Consider the following 14739-nt stretch of genomic DNA (forward strand, 5'->3'; position numbering starts at 1 on the left):
ATCTCTAATCTTGATTCGGTGCCTCCTCTTAAAGCTACTGTACCTTATCCAGCTTTATTGCTGGTTTATCAATGTGCTTTGGCTTTTCACCGCACATATGTGCTACAATACTTTGCTTTGCCCTGAGCATGGCAGATAGAAGTGCGCCTGTAAAGGAGCATGATGGAGGACACTGTGGATGATGTAGGCTGAATCATCCACATAAAGTAGTAAAGGAAGATGGTGATTGTTGGAAGGGAAGAGACACTGGATCAAGACCAGAGATGCCCATCGAACTAGACCATGCCCTCTGTAAGTATAATAAAATGTACTTTTGTCTATGTAGAGGGGCTTGGGGACTTGCATACAGCTTACTAGAGTGCTGTAAAAGAATCCTTAAAGGTGGTGACCGTTCTTTAAATTGGGAAAACCTATTGCCAGGTACCCTTTAAAGTATAAATGTAATTTCAAAATTATATAGAGACATGTCGGAAGGTTGGATCAGTACGAATCCAGGTGTGAAGATCACTAATAAGATAGGTCAGTCTCAATAGTGACATAATGCAGCCTATATTCAGTATCGGAAGAGTGCAGCACTCAGCTACTTTTTGCTCCTATATTTCAGGGATTGGTGTTCACTAGAGATTTGCCTTTTTTAGGGTCGAGTCGGGTTTCATGAAACCCGACTTTCTCAAAAGTCGAGTCGAACGAAATCAGCCGACTATAGGAAAAAGTCGGGGTGCGACTGAAACACCAAAGCCAATGCAAGTCATTGGGGAAGCAAAGTCGTCAGGGAGTGGAGGACAGTAAACACACCTACAGTGCCCATTTCAATGCCAACAACATCAATTCTTATTACTTAAGCTTGTCAACCTTAATTTACTTTATAATAATAGTTACGCATTGAAAACTGGGGGTTATTTGGCTAAAGTTGTGGGGGGTAGGGCTGGCTGCAGGTTTTCGTGCGGCCCGGGCCAAAGAGTGTCAGTGGGCCCCTTTAACATATACCACAATTCATGATGCTCCGATATGGCAGAGAAATATTGGTATAGTACAAAGTAAAATGCTTCACTTCTTACATGACATGACTGATATCTATTTTAAATTCTCCAATAGCTCAAAAAATGGACAGTATATTACTCCATACAGTATTATGGCCACCACATAGTGCGCCATACAGAATAATGAGCCCCATATATTTCTCCATACAGAATAATTGGTCCCATATAATGTTCCATACAGTATATGATGAGCTCCACATAATGCTATGGTATATGTTGGTCCCCATGGATGATGCTCCACTGTCTTATGGGCCCAAATAATGCTCCATATATAATGGGTCCCATTTCTAATGCTCCAGTGTATAATGTGCCCCGTAATTGCTGCTCCAGTGTATGATGTCCTCCATTTGGAATACTCCAGTATATGATGGGCGTCATGGATGATGCTCCAGTGTATGATGGACCCAAATAATGCTCCATATATAATCTGCCCCATTTAGAATGTTCCAGTATATGATGGGCCCCATGGATGATGCTCCAGTGTCTTATGGACCCAAATAATGCTCCATATCGAATGGGCCCCATTTCAATTGCTTCAGTGTATAATGTGCCCCGTAAATGCTGCTCCAGTGTCTGATGTCCCCCATTTGGAATGCTCCAGTATATGATGGGCCTCATGGATGATGCTCCAGTGTATGATGGGCCCAAATAATGCTCCATATATAATCTGCCCCATTTAGAATGCTCCAGTATATGATGGGCCCCATGGATGATGCTCCAGTGTCTTATGGGCCCAAATAATGCTCCATATCTAATGGGGCCCATTTCTAATGCTCCAGTGTATAATGTGCCCCGTAAATGCTGTTCCAGTGTCTGATGTCCCCCATTTGGAATGCTCCAGTATATGATGGGCCAAATGGATGATGCTCCAGTGTATGATGGGCCCCATATCTCATTCTCCAGTGTATAGTGCTCCCCAAAAATTGCTCCCAACCTTTAAAAAAGTTAAATACCTTTCCTTGCTGGGCACTGCTCTACTCTGGACTCCTCAGCGTCAACATCTTCCAGCTCTCTGCACTTGGACTGTTTAGGCAGAGGGCATACAGATGTGATGTCATCGCGCTCTCTGACCTGAATGTTACTGTCAGGAAACACAGAAGTCGTCACGGTGGTGGAGCAGGGTGGAGCAGGGAGAGGTAAGTATTGCAAGTGCTGTGGCCATGAGCAAGCAGGGGGGGCCACTCATGGGCGATGACACTGGCACAGGACCCCTCATAGTACGCCGGTGTGTCTGACGGCAAGTGGGCCCTCCCACCGGCAGAGACACATTTGCGTACTATGAGGGGCCCTGTGCCAGTGCCGTCACCCATGAGTATGCCCCCCACCTGCTCAGGGAACCAGCACTTTCATCTGCACCTTCCTCTGTGTCACTGTGTAAGGTGTAAAGTATGCGGGAAGGGGCACCTGAGTTTCATCAGAGTCAGATTCTGCCTCTGTAGAGTGCGAGGGGAATGTAGTGCTGTGGGTGAATGTATCAGCAGAATCATCTAGCAGTGGCTGTGCATCAATGCACTCCATCTCTGATTCATGTTGGACTGGGGAATTCAGGATTTGACTTGATAACCAAGGCATGGTATGTGAAAAGCGCTCCATGGAGTAATCTCAAGTGTGGGCTGCCGCATCCTTCACTTTTGGTGGGGGTAAAGGACACAAGGAAGGTGGTTGTTCCTGACCAGAAGCCTGCACTGATGACTCAGTGCTTGCATTTTTTTTAACTTCAGAAGAGGAGGTAATAGAGCTGGAGGCTGTTTCGGCAATGTAAGCCAAAACCAGTTCATGATGCTTCGGCTTTAAAAGCGGTTTACCTACTCCCAGAAAAGGGAGCCTTCCAGGCCTTCAGGAGCCAGACCATGCTGCAGTCTCAACACCTCCTGCCTTAGCTGGTATTGTACTTTGGGCACTACCAGCAGATGCACCACCACCACCATCAGTACCAGCTAGCCACCCATGCCCACGTCCGTGGCCTCTTAAAGCATACTTTCTAATTTTTGTGAAAATGTACCCAAAATACCAGCAGATATATGGTACTGTATCAGAAGCGTACAGCTTTATACAGTGTAGGGGTCATTGTAATTCTCTGTCTATATGTCATGAGTCAGACACAGACGCTCACAGGCTCAGTATGAATTGGACAATACTATAAAAAGTTGGAAAAGGGTACAGTAACACCAGATACCAGGTATATATAGTCTAGTTTAAACATTCTAAATCACAGTATATATTTCAGGAGGCAGACAAAGACGCTCTCAGGCCCAGTATGGATTCTACAAGAATATAGAAAGTTGAGAAAGGGTACAGTATCACCTGATACCAGGTATATCCGTATATATATCCAGTGTCAGAAACAGACTCTCACTGCCTCAGTATGGATTAGACCAGAATATAAAAAGCAGTAAATGGGTAATGTATCACAAGCGTAGAGCTGTATACAGTGTTGCGTTAATTTTTAAATCTACATATATATTTCAGGAGTAACACACAGACTCTCACACGCTCATTATGGATCACACATTAAACTAAAAAGAAGATCCGCAAGAAATAATCACACATGTGGGCCAATATTCCAGGTGTCAATGATGCACTTTGAGTGGTGGGTGGAGGAGGACTTTCTGGCACAAAGGGTACTGTAGCAACAGATACCAGGTATATATAGTATAGTGAAAATAGAAAAAATCTATGTATGTATTTCAAGAGGCAGGCACAGACGCTCTCAGGCCCAATATGGATTAGACAAGAATGTAGAAAGTTGAGAAAGGGTACATTATTACCTGATACCAGGTATATATAGCATAGTTGCAACATTCAAAATCCCTGTATATATTTCAGGAGGCAGACACAGACTTTCTCAGGCCCAGTATGGATTCAACAAGAATGTAGAAAGTTGAGAAAGGGTACAGTATCACCAGATACCAGGTATATATAGCATAGTTTAAACATTCTAAATCTCCCTATATATTTCCAGAGTCAGAAACAGACTCTCACTGGCTCAGTATGCATTAGACCAGAATATAAAAACCAGTAAATGGGTAATGTATCACAAGCATAGAGCTGTATACAGTGTTGGGCTAATTTTTAAATTTACATATATATTTCAGGAGGAACACACAGACTCTCACAGGCTCAGTATGGATCACACGATAATATAAAAAGAAGATCCGCAGGAAATAATCACACATGTGGGCCAATGTTCAAGGTGTCAATTATGCACTTAGAGTGGTGGGTGGAGGAGGACTTTCTGGCACAAAGGGTACTGTAGCAACAGATACCAGGTATATATAGTATAGTGAAAATAGAAAAAATTTCTGTATGTCTTTCACGAGGCAGACTCAGACACTCTCAGGCCCAGTATGGATTAGACAAGAATGTAGACAGTTAAGAAAGGGTACAGTATTACCAGATACCAGGTATGTATATGGTATAGTTTAAACATTATAAATGTACGTACATATTTCAGGAGGCAGACACAGACGCTCTCTGACTCATTAAGGATTGCACCACAATGTAAAAAACAGTAAAAGGGTAATGGATCTGACGCATACAGCTGTATACAGTGTAGGGAGTCATTGTAAATCTCCATATATAGTTCCATAGTCAGAAACAGACTCTCACTGGCTCTGTATGCATTAGACCGAAATATAAACAGCAGTAAATGGTTAATGTATCACAAGCTTACAGCTGTATAAAGTGTTGTGTTAATCGTAAATCTACAAATATATTTACGGAGTAATAGACAGACAATCACCGGCTGAGTATGGATTACAACAGAATGTTAATTGCAAAGAAGGGTACAGAATCCAAAGCATACAGCTGGATACAGTGTTTGGCTAAATGTAAATCTCTGTATATATTTCCAGAGTCACCCTCTGACGCTCACTCAGTCTGGATTTAACCATAATAGAAAATGTATAAAAAAGGTACTGGATAACAAGATAGCAAGTATATGTATTGTAGGGTACAATTTAAATCTCCGTATATTTTTCCGTACTCACCCTCAGACAGTCACCCAGTATGGATTTCACCGTAATACAAAATGTCAAACAAAGGTACTGTATCACAAGATAGGAGGTGTATAGAGTATAGGGTAAAATGTTTTTCTCCGTATATATTGAATGAGTAAACCACACACGCTCACTCAGTATGTATTATACCGTAAGCAAAAATTAAGAACAAAGGTACTGTGTCATCAAATACCAGGTGTATATAGTGTAATAGAAAATGTTAATCTCCCTATATATTTCCGTAGTTTCATAAAGATAGTCAGCATGTATTTATACGTGATACCATCCGGTACACAGTAGTGTGTGAGGAGCGTACAGCTCTATATGGTGTGTGAAATAATGAACGTTCATTCACTGCAGGAAAACAGACTAAAAGTAGGAGTGCTGTGTAAAAAGCAGTCAGCACAGCTGTGTCCACACAGCAATACTGCAATAAGGCAGGCGAATAATCAGGTGCATGCTGTGGATCAAGCACTGTTCCCAGAGGGAAACGCCATCTTTCAGGATGATAATGCACCAATTCATACTGTTCGAATCGTTAAAGCATGTCACGAGTAACACTGTAATGAAGTTGAGCATCTCATATATCCCCCACAATCCCCAGACCTCTACATTATTGATCATTTATGGCAGATTTTTTTAGATTCAAGTTATACGTCAATTTCCGCCACCATTGTTTCTCAAAGAACTGTTTGGTGTTTTATCTGAAGAATGGGCTACAGTTCCTTTGGAAACAATTCTCACCTTGTATGAATCGATACCTTGGATAATCGAGGCTGTAATCGCCGCAAAAGGTGGACCTACACCATATTAACCTAAGTTTGGTTGATGCTTCCATCTGTTTCCATTCTTTTTTCCAACCACCGGATTTCATGAGTCAACCACACCTGCTCACTCAGTCAGTATGGATTTAAACATACTCAAACAAGTTGAAAAAAGGTACTGTATCAGCAGATACAAGGTGTATCCAGTCCAGGGGTAAATGGAAATATCCGTCTATATTTCCGGAGTCAGAAAAATACACTCCCAGGCTCAGTATGGATTAGACAAGAATATAAAATGTCCAAAAAGGGTAATATATTACAAGCGTACAGCTGCATACAGTGTTGGTGTCATTTTAAATCTCCTTAGGCCTCTTTCACACTTCAGTTTTTTACAATCAGTCACAATCCGCCAGGTTTTGAAAAAAACGGATCCTCAATTTTCTTTTGAGGATCCGTTTTTTTTTCCCCATTGACTTCCATTATTGGCGGATTGTGACGGATTGCCGTCCGTTGCATCCGTTTTTTTTGCGGATCCGCCAAAAGTTGCTGTCCGTCACCATCCTCAAAGATTTGAAAACGGAGCTTGCAACGTTTTTTTCTCTGGCGGATCCTCCAGACACTAATTCAACCCTAAATTCTTTCTGGGTGCCGGACAAATCTCTCTCTCTCTCTCTCTCTCTCTCTCCTTCCCGGCCAGTGGTTCCTTTAAATTTCCTCATTTTCAGGATCCGTCTGAAAACGGATCCTGTGCCATCCGTTCACATCAGTTGAGAACGGATCCGCTTGTCTGACTTTTTGGCGGATTTGAACTGATGCAAAAAACTGAAGTGTGAAAGAGGCCTTATAGTTTTGCAGAGTCAGACACAAACTCGCACAGGCTCAGTACGGATTACACCAGAATCTAAAAGTTAGAAAAAGGGAAATGTATTCGAAGTGTACAACATTATACAGTGTTGTGGTACTTTTAAATATTCGTATATATTTCAGTTTCAGTAAGCCTGTCCAGACTCTCCGCTACAGGAAACTAGATGGATAAAAGTCCAGAAGCAAAGACGAGTGATTGCTGAAATTTTGGAAATTACTAATCACGGGAAAACCTCTCGGGAGAATTTGCAGAGGCGATGCTAACCCTCAATGAATTTGTCTGTGGAGACTGCGAAAATGGTTCTTTGTGAATAAAGGGTTGCTGTATCGCAGTAGCGTGTATCCCATCACCGTTACTTGTCTCCATCAAATTGTGATGACAGCGAGAGATGTACACATGGTCCTCACTGCCTATCATGATCTGTCTGTTCACTTTGGAGTGCAAAAGACAGAAGCCACAGGCCATAGGCGATTCTATTGGATTGCCATGAGAGGAGACATTGAAAAATGGTGTAAGGAATGTCACACGTCTGTGACTAGGAAAACTGTGAAAGCTGATCATAAAGCACCCCTGCACCCGATTGTGAGTCGACGTCCATTACAAATGGTAGCCATTGATCATCTAAAGGTAGAGCCCAAGCAGGACTGGCAATAGATATCTTTTAACCATCATCGATCAATTCAGCAAAGTTGTAGTGCCCGTCCCTGTGAAGGATTTATCTGGCCAGACTACACAGCGGTGGACCAGGGAGAGGTAAGTCTTGCAAGTGCTTGGGCCCTGAGCAAGCAGGGGGGCACACTTGTGGGCGGCGGTACTGGCACAGGGCCCCTCATACTGTGCCGGTGTGTCTGACGGCAAGTGGGCCCCCCACCGTCAGAGACACTTTATTGTACTACAAGGGGCCCTGTGCCAGTGCCGTTGCCAAAGAGTGGGCCCACCCACCTGTTCAGGGCAATGGCACTTGCCCAGGGGTGCCAGGGGGTGACCCTGGCCATGGGGGGGCAGCCCAGTTAGGGTGGTTAAAAAAATGGCATATGTTGATGTGTAGGCTGTACATTCAGCCGGTGCAAATGGAGGAAGTTGAGAAGTACGAGGAAGAGGAGGACAAAAGCGAGACATTTTTATTGCCACCTATGTGTCATCAGGGGAAGGTGGGACAAAATCCTTTGAAACCCATGCATGGTTCATTATAATGAAGGTTAGATCATCAACATTTTGGGTCGACAGACGGGTCCTTTTTTCTGTGAGGATTGATCCAGCAGCACTGAAGACTCTTTCAGATAACACACTAGCAGCAGGGCAAGCAAGCTCCTGTAAGGCATATTGTGCCAATTCAGGCCAGGTGTCCAGTTTACAGGCTCAATAGTCAAAGGGGAATGACCTGTGAGGGAGAACATCGATATGGGAGGAGAAGTAGTTTGTAACCATAGTTGACAACTGCTGTCTCCTGTCACTTGCAATCGATTCTGTATTAGCAGTCATGTGAGCAGTACTTGAAAATTCAGTCCACAACATGGTCATGAAACCCCTGTCTCCAACGCCATTTCGGCTGTGTGCACCACGAACACCTCTTCCATTTTGACCTCTACAGCCCGTGGGATAACCAGCACCGCTGCTGTGTGCTGGGAATGCCTCCAACAAACAGTTTACCAGAGTTGCTTGTTTGTTAGCCAATATAATCTCTAGGTTCTCCTGTGGCATGATGTTCTGTAATTTGCCTTTATAGCGTGGGTCCAGAATGCTGGCCACCAGTAGTCATCATCCTTCATCATTTTGACAATGCGAGGGTCCCTTTTTAGGATTCGCATGGCATAATCACACATGTGGGCCAATGTTCCAGGTGTCAATGATGCACTGCCAGTGGTGGGTGGAGGAGCACTCTCTTGGAAATCCACATCCCTCCAGTCACGCACAAACCCTGGACCTGACCTTGGCACGCCAACATTATCTCTTGCCCCCTGAGAAGCATCCTCCTCCCCAAAAAAATCATCCCCCTCATTCTCCTCCTCCACCTCATCCAGGTCAGTTGCCCTCGCTGACAATGGCTGACTGTCATCAAGGCTTCCCTCCTCCTCTGCTGCAGACGCATGATCCTTAATGTGCGTCAAAGTTTGCATGAGCAGACACATAAGTGGTATGCTCATACTTATGATGGTGTTGTCTGTGCTTACCAGCCATGTGCATTCCTCAAAACACTGAAGGACTTTACAGAGGTCTTTCAGCTTTGACCACTGCACACCCGACAATTCCATGTCTTCCCTCAAACTGCCTGCCCGTGTATCCTCCCACAAATGTATTACAGCCTGCCTCTGTTCGCACAGCCTCTGAACCATGTGCATGGTCGAGTTCCACCTTGTTGCAATGTCTATGATTAGGCGGTGCTTGGGGAGGTGGAGCAATCACTGCAGCTTCTGCATACGACTAGAGTGTACAGGCGAGCAATGGATGTGTGAGCACAGTCTTCGCACCTTATTGAGCAGGGCTGTTAACTCCTGATAATTATTAAGGAAGCACTGCACCACCAGGTTCAAGGTGTGAGCCAGGCAAGGTATGTGTCTGAGTTTTGTAAGGGCTATGGCTGCCACAAAATTCCTGCCATTATCACTGACTACCTTGCCTGGCTCAAGATGTAGACTACCCAGCCATGACTCAGTTTGTCGATGCAAGTAGTCGGCAAGTACCTCCACATTGTGTCATTTGTCACCCAAAGACAGCCTGCTGCTGCTTACCACTAGCTGTTCGATAGTGGGACACCTTGTGTGCAACACTGGCAGCTGCAGATGGAGTGCGCGTGCGACTGCGCTCTGTCAATGAGCTTTCACTTCTGGATGAGGAGGAGGGTCGAACGCCTATAGCCAACTGTTTCCTATACCATGTGCTAGGCAGCACTGTTCCACCGCCGCTGTCCCCTGTGGAGCCAGCATCCACCACATTAACCCAGTGCGCAGTGATGGACACGTAACGGCCCTGGCCATGCCTACTGGCCTATGCATCTGTTGTGAGGTGCACCTTTCCACTCGCTGATTGTTTGAGTGCATGGACAATGCAGTCTTTCGCATGCAGGTGGAGGGCAGGGATGGCTTTTCGAGAAATGAAGTGCCGACTGAGTAGGTCATAGCGTGGGACAGAGTAGGCCATGAGCTCATGGAAAGCTTCGCTTTCAACCAAACGGAAGAGCATCATCTCTAATGAGATCAGTTTGGCTATGTAGCCATTCAAAGCCAGTGTATGAGGATGAGTACTTTCTTGCCCTACTCAGAGTGTCTGGTAGGGTGAGCTGGACTTGAGAGCTGCATAGGGAGCAACTAGCGGTGGACATTAAGGACTGAGAAGGGGTTGGTGATGGTGGTGTCGGTGATGGCCTAGATTCCGTGTTTTTTGCAAAAACATTGTGATTCCCTGACTGCTTTGGCCTTGCGACGATACCTCAACATTTCTTGCTGGTGGGGTGCTTAGCGGTGGCCTTTCAGTGGGGGAAGCAATGGAGCATGGCTGGCTACCTTCAGTTGGAGCAGGTGCACATATGCTACCTGAGGTTTTGTAGTCCGTCCACGCTTGCAAGTGTATGGTGGTTAAATGTCTAAGCATGCAACTGGTGTTTAAATTTTGGAGATTTTTACCTTGGCTGAAGGTCCTTCCGCACTTCTTACAGATAACCTTTGCCTCATCAATAGGATTTTGGTAAAAAGACATGTGCCACACTGCACTCTTCCTACTATGGTATAAATTTTCAGGGCTTTCACGGTGTGCCAATTTGACCGTCTGGCCAAGCTGTCCTGCAACTCTTTCAGGTGTTGTTCCTGACCAGAAGCCTGCAATGACGACTCTGAGCTTGCAGTATTTGTAACTTCAGAAGAGGAGGCAATAGAGCTGGAGGCTGTTTCAGCAATGTAAGCCAAAACCTGTTCCTGATGCTCCGGCTTTAAAAGCCGTTTACCTACTCCCAGAAAAGGGAACCTTAAAGGCCTTCTTGTGCCAGATGATGACGCAGGCTCAACATCTCCTGCCTTAGCTGCTATTGTGCTTTTGCCATAGCCAGCAGATCCACTACCACCATCAGTAACAGCCCTGCCCCCACGCCCACGTATGTGACCTCTTCCACCATACCTCCTCATGTTTGGGAAAATATACCCAAAATACCAGCAGAGATATGGTACTGTATGAGAAGCGTACAGCTGTGTAAGGTGTAAGGAAAAATTTAAATCTCCATATATATTTTGTCACTCACAGACGCTCTCCCAGTATGTATTTGACCGTAATCCAACCAGCAGATATACAGTACTGTATCAGAAGTGTACAGCTGTATACGTTTTTGGTGAAACTGTCAGTCTCCGTATATTTGTTTCAGGAGTCACACACAGATGCTGTCTCTGTATAGATTTGACCGTAATCAAACAGCAGATATAGGATACTGTTTGAGAAGCAGACAGCTCGATATGGTGTATGGAGAAATGGAAATGTTCATATATGTATTTACGGAGTCTCACACACACACACACGATGACTCTGTATAGATGTGACCGTAAAGCGAGCAGCAGATATACGATACTGTTTGAGAAGCGGACAGCTCAATACGGTGTATGGAGAAATAGAAATGTCCATATATGTAATTACGGAGTCTCACACATACACGATGACTCTGTATAGATGTGACCGTAAAGCGAACAGCAGATTTACGATACTGTTTAAGAAGCGGACAGCTCTATACGATGTATGCAAAAATGGAAATGTCCGTCTATGTATTTATGGACTCACACACACACGCGCTGTCTCTGCATAGATTGGACCGTAATCCAAACAGCAGATATACGATACTGTTTGAGAAGCCGACAGCTGTATATGGTGTATGTATGGACAATTTTCAATCTCCATCTATTTTTTTATGGAGTCAAACACAGATAGCATGTATTTGTCCGTGATACCAGCCGGCTTCACGGTAGTGTGTGAGGAGAGTACAGCTCTATACGGTGTAAGTATGGAAAAATGAAAATCTACGTCTATTTTTTCCATAGTCACACACAGATGCTGTCTCTGTATAGATTTGACCGTGATCAAGCAGCAGATATAGGATACTGTTTGACAAGCAGACAGCTCGATACGGTGTATATATGGAAAATTTTAATTCTCCATCTATTTTTTAATGGAGTCACACACACGCTGTCTGTGTATAGATTAGACCGTTATCAAACAGCAGATATACGATATTGTTTGAAAAGTGTACAGCTCTATATGGTGAATGTATGGGAAAATGAAAATCTCCTTCTAGCTTTTTTACGGAGTCACACTCAGATAGCATGTATTTGTCCGTGATACCAGCTGGTACACGGTAGTGTGTGAGGAGCGTACACCTCTATACGGTGTGTGAAAAAATGAACGTTCACTAACCGTGCAGACAAAAGGAATACACGTTTTCTTGCTTTGAAAAAAGCAGTCTGCACAGCAGTGTGCACACAACAGTGCAACTATCAGGGAGCCTTATAAGGCAGCCTAATAACCACCAGCGCTGCTGCACACAAAAGTGTGAAAAAATGAACGCTAAGTAACTGTGCAGACAAAAGGGATAAAATTATTTTTGCTTTGAAAAAAGCAGTCTGCACAGCAGTGTGCAAACAGCAATGCAGCTATCAGGTAGCCTTACAAGGCAGCCTAATAACCACCAGCGCTGCTGCACACAAAAATATCCTCCCCTGTCACTGTACAGTGAAAATCGCTATCAGCAGAAGCACAGTTTTTTTTTCCTGCCTAAACACTCTCCCTATTGAGAACGAGCAGCAGCAACCTCTTCCTATGCTAAAATCGGCAGAAGTAATATGGCGGTCGGCGTTCAGGGCTTTTATAGCCACTGTGACGCCACACAAAGCCAGCCAATCACTGCAATGCCCTTCTCTAATATGGTGGTGGCCGCTCCCTATGTCATCGCGTTGCCCACAGTTTGTGTCCTTGATCATTGGCTAAGAAAAGGCACTGGAAGCATTATGGGAAACGCGACTTTGGCGCTCGAGTCGGCGACCTCATGGCCGACCTCACGCTATGGTTGGGTTTCGATCGGTGAAACTCGACTTTAGCGAAAGTCGGCAACTTTTGAATTTGGCCGACCCGTTTTGCTCAACTCTAGTGTTCACTTACCATAATGTAGGACATTTTTGACAGGTGAAATGACTTTGTACCCTATCAATCAGAGTTCAGCTTTCTTATTCTACATTCACTTGACCATATTTTCGGTCTGATTGCTATACGTGAAAAAAATACATGGACATCACTAGAACAAATGATATTTAATTGGGTTGTTCAGATGAGAGCTTCACTATTCACGTCCATATATCGGATGAGATTCGCCCTTTTAGAGAGCACAAAAGTAAGTGCGCCAAATAATCAGCTCTCGAAGGAATCTACCATTTAGCATAAGATTTTTACTGATACATTGCAATTATTAACATAGAAAACAGTTTTTAAGTTCTGTTCACTGCTGATGTGGATTGCATACTGATGGCACACGGACAGCAATACAAATTAAATATCGTCCATTTTTTATGGATGGAAATCAGACAATTTTTTTATACGGTTGTGTGAACAGATTCTTAGTCTCTGTTCACATCTGAAGTGTGGATTGCATTTCTAAACATAGAACCAATACCATCTGTGCCTGATGGACAACTTTGACTTCAATTTGAAGGTCAAATATGAACAGCACCTTGGAAAAATAAATAGCTCTTTTTGTACTGATTAAAACATAGAAAATGTAAAGTATCAAAAACAATAAATCTGGCCATGTATTGATTGCTACAGACAACATTGTAAGTTAATTATTTTTTTTACTAAAACATGCTTAATGTAACTTTATAATTTATTTATTATACTTTGCTTATATAGCATCATTTATTCCACAGCACTTAACAGACATCGTCATCATTGTCCCCATTGGGGCTCACAATCTAGATTCTCTATTAGTGTGACTTTGTAGTGTGGGAGGAAACCATAGAACCTGGAGGAAACCCACACAAACACGGGGAGAACGTGCAAACTCCTTGTAGATGTTGTTCTTGGTGGGATTTGAACTCAGGACCCCAGCGCTGCAAAGTAACAGTGCTAACCACGGAGCCACCATGCTAACCACTGAGCCATCATTCTGTATTTTTCATCAATTAACAATAACTATGAATGCTATAACTAATGAATATTTTACTATGTTTACTGCAGGTCGAGAAAAGGGTCGGTGTGTTGCTTCCGAATTTTTTCATGGGCCGGATACAGACATTGTGACTGAAAACACAGCAAATATACTCAGTAAGCTGGAAAAAAAAATCATATTAATAATGATTTTTATTTACTTTACTTATTTTTAAGTTTAACTGCTGTTTATTAATATATAATTACAGTGACCATGTATGCAATAATATATCCATTTTATTGGACAGTGCCCAAATGACAAATAATATTAAATCCAGAGTAGTCTAAAAATAAGTGAAATATATTTGGTACAAGTGAAGAGAACATGTGTTTTAATCAGTGGCAAAGCTAGAGTCCAATGGGCCAAGGGCAAAATTTGGACCTCGGACCCCATCTGTATTTTGATCAAATGCATGGGCCCTTGTAGCGTCTTAGATCCTATAAAGGCAATTGTGGTCATCCAATGTAATAATGCCCCTCGCACTGGCTCTTTCTTGTAATAATCTCTGCCATTCTGGGCCCCTTTCAGTAATAATGCCCACCATTCTGACCCCCTTTCTAGTATAATGTCCCCCATCCTGATATAATGTCCCCCATCCTGGTATAATGTGCCCACTTTGGTATAATGTCCCCATCCTGGTTTAATGTGTCCATTCTGGTATAATGTCCCCCATCCTGATATAATGTCCCCCATCCTGGTATAATGTGCCCACTTTGGTATAATGTCCCCATCCTGGTTTAATGTCCTTCATCCTGGTATAATATGCCCATTCTGGTATAATGTCCCCCATTCTGGTATAATGTGCCCATTCTGGTATGATGTCCCCTATACTCGTATAATGGTATAATGTCCCCATCCTGGTATAGTGTGATATGTCTACATTCTGGAATAATGTCCCCATTCT

The 14739-nt window shown here is 43.5% G+C and overlaps 1 protein-coding gene and 1 long non-coding RNA gene across 2 annotated transcripts in view; one reads left to right on the forward strand and one right to left on the reverse strand.

Moving 5' to 3' along the window:
* LOC141085636 (uncharacterized) overlaps positions 1-14739 on the reverse strand; it is a 611301-nt gene that overhangs the window by 312211 nt on the left and 284351 nt on the right. The gene's annotated exons all lie outside the window — the stretch shown is intronic.
* CACNG7 (calcium voltage-gated channel auxiliary subunit gamma 7) overlaps positions 1-14739 on the forward strand; it is a 328444-nt gene that overhangs the window by 244283 nt on the left and 69422 nt on the right. Inside the window, exon 3 of the mRNA XM_073571171.1 lies at positions 13865-13951. Coding sequence (XP_073427272.1) covers positions 13865-13951 — 87 coding nt within the window. The remainder of the gene's footprint in view (positions 1-13864; positions 13952-14739) is intronic.

Source organism: Dendrobates tinctorius, unplaced genomic scaffold (genome assembly GCF_039654945.1).
Source record: "Dendrobates tinctorius isolate UK_male_01 unplaced genomic scaffold, ASM3965494v1 ptg000028l, whole genome shotgun sequence".
Lineage (NCBI taxonomy): Eukaryota > Metazoa > Chordata > Amphibia > Anura > Dendrobatidae > Dendrobates > Dendrobates tinctorius.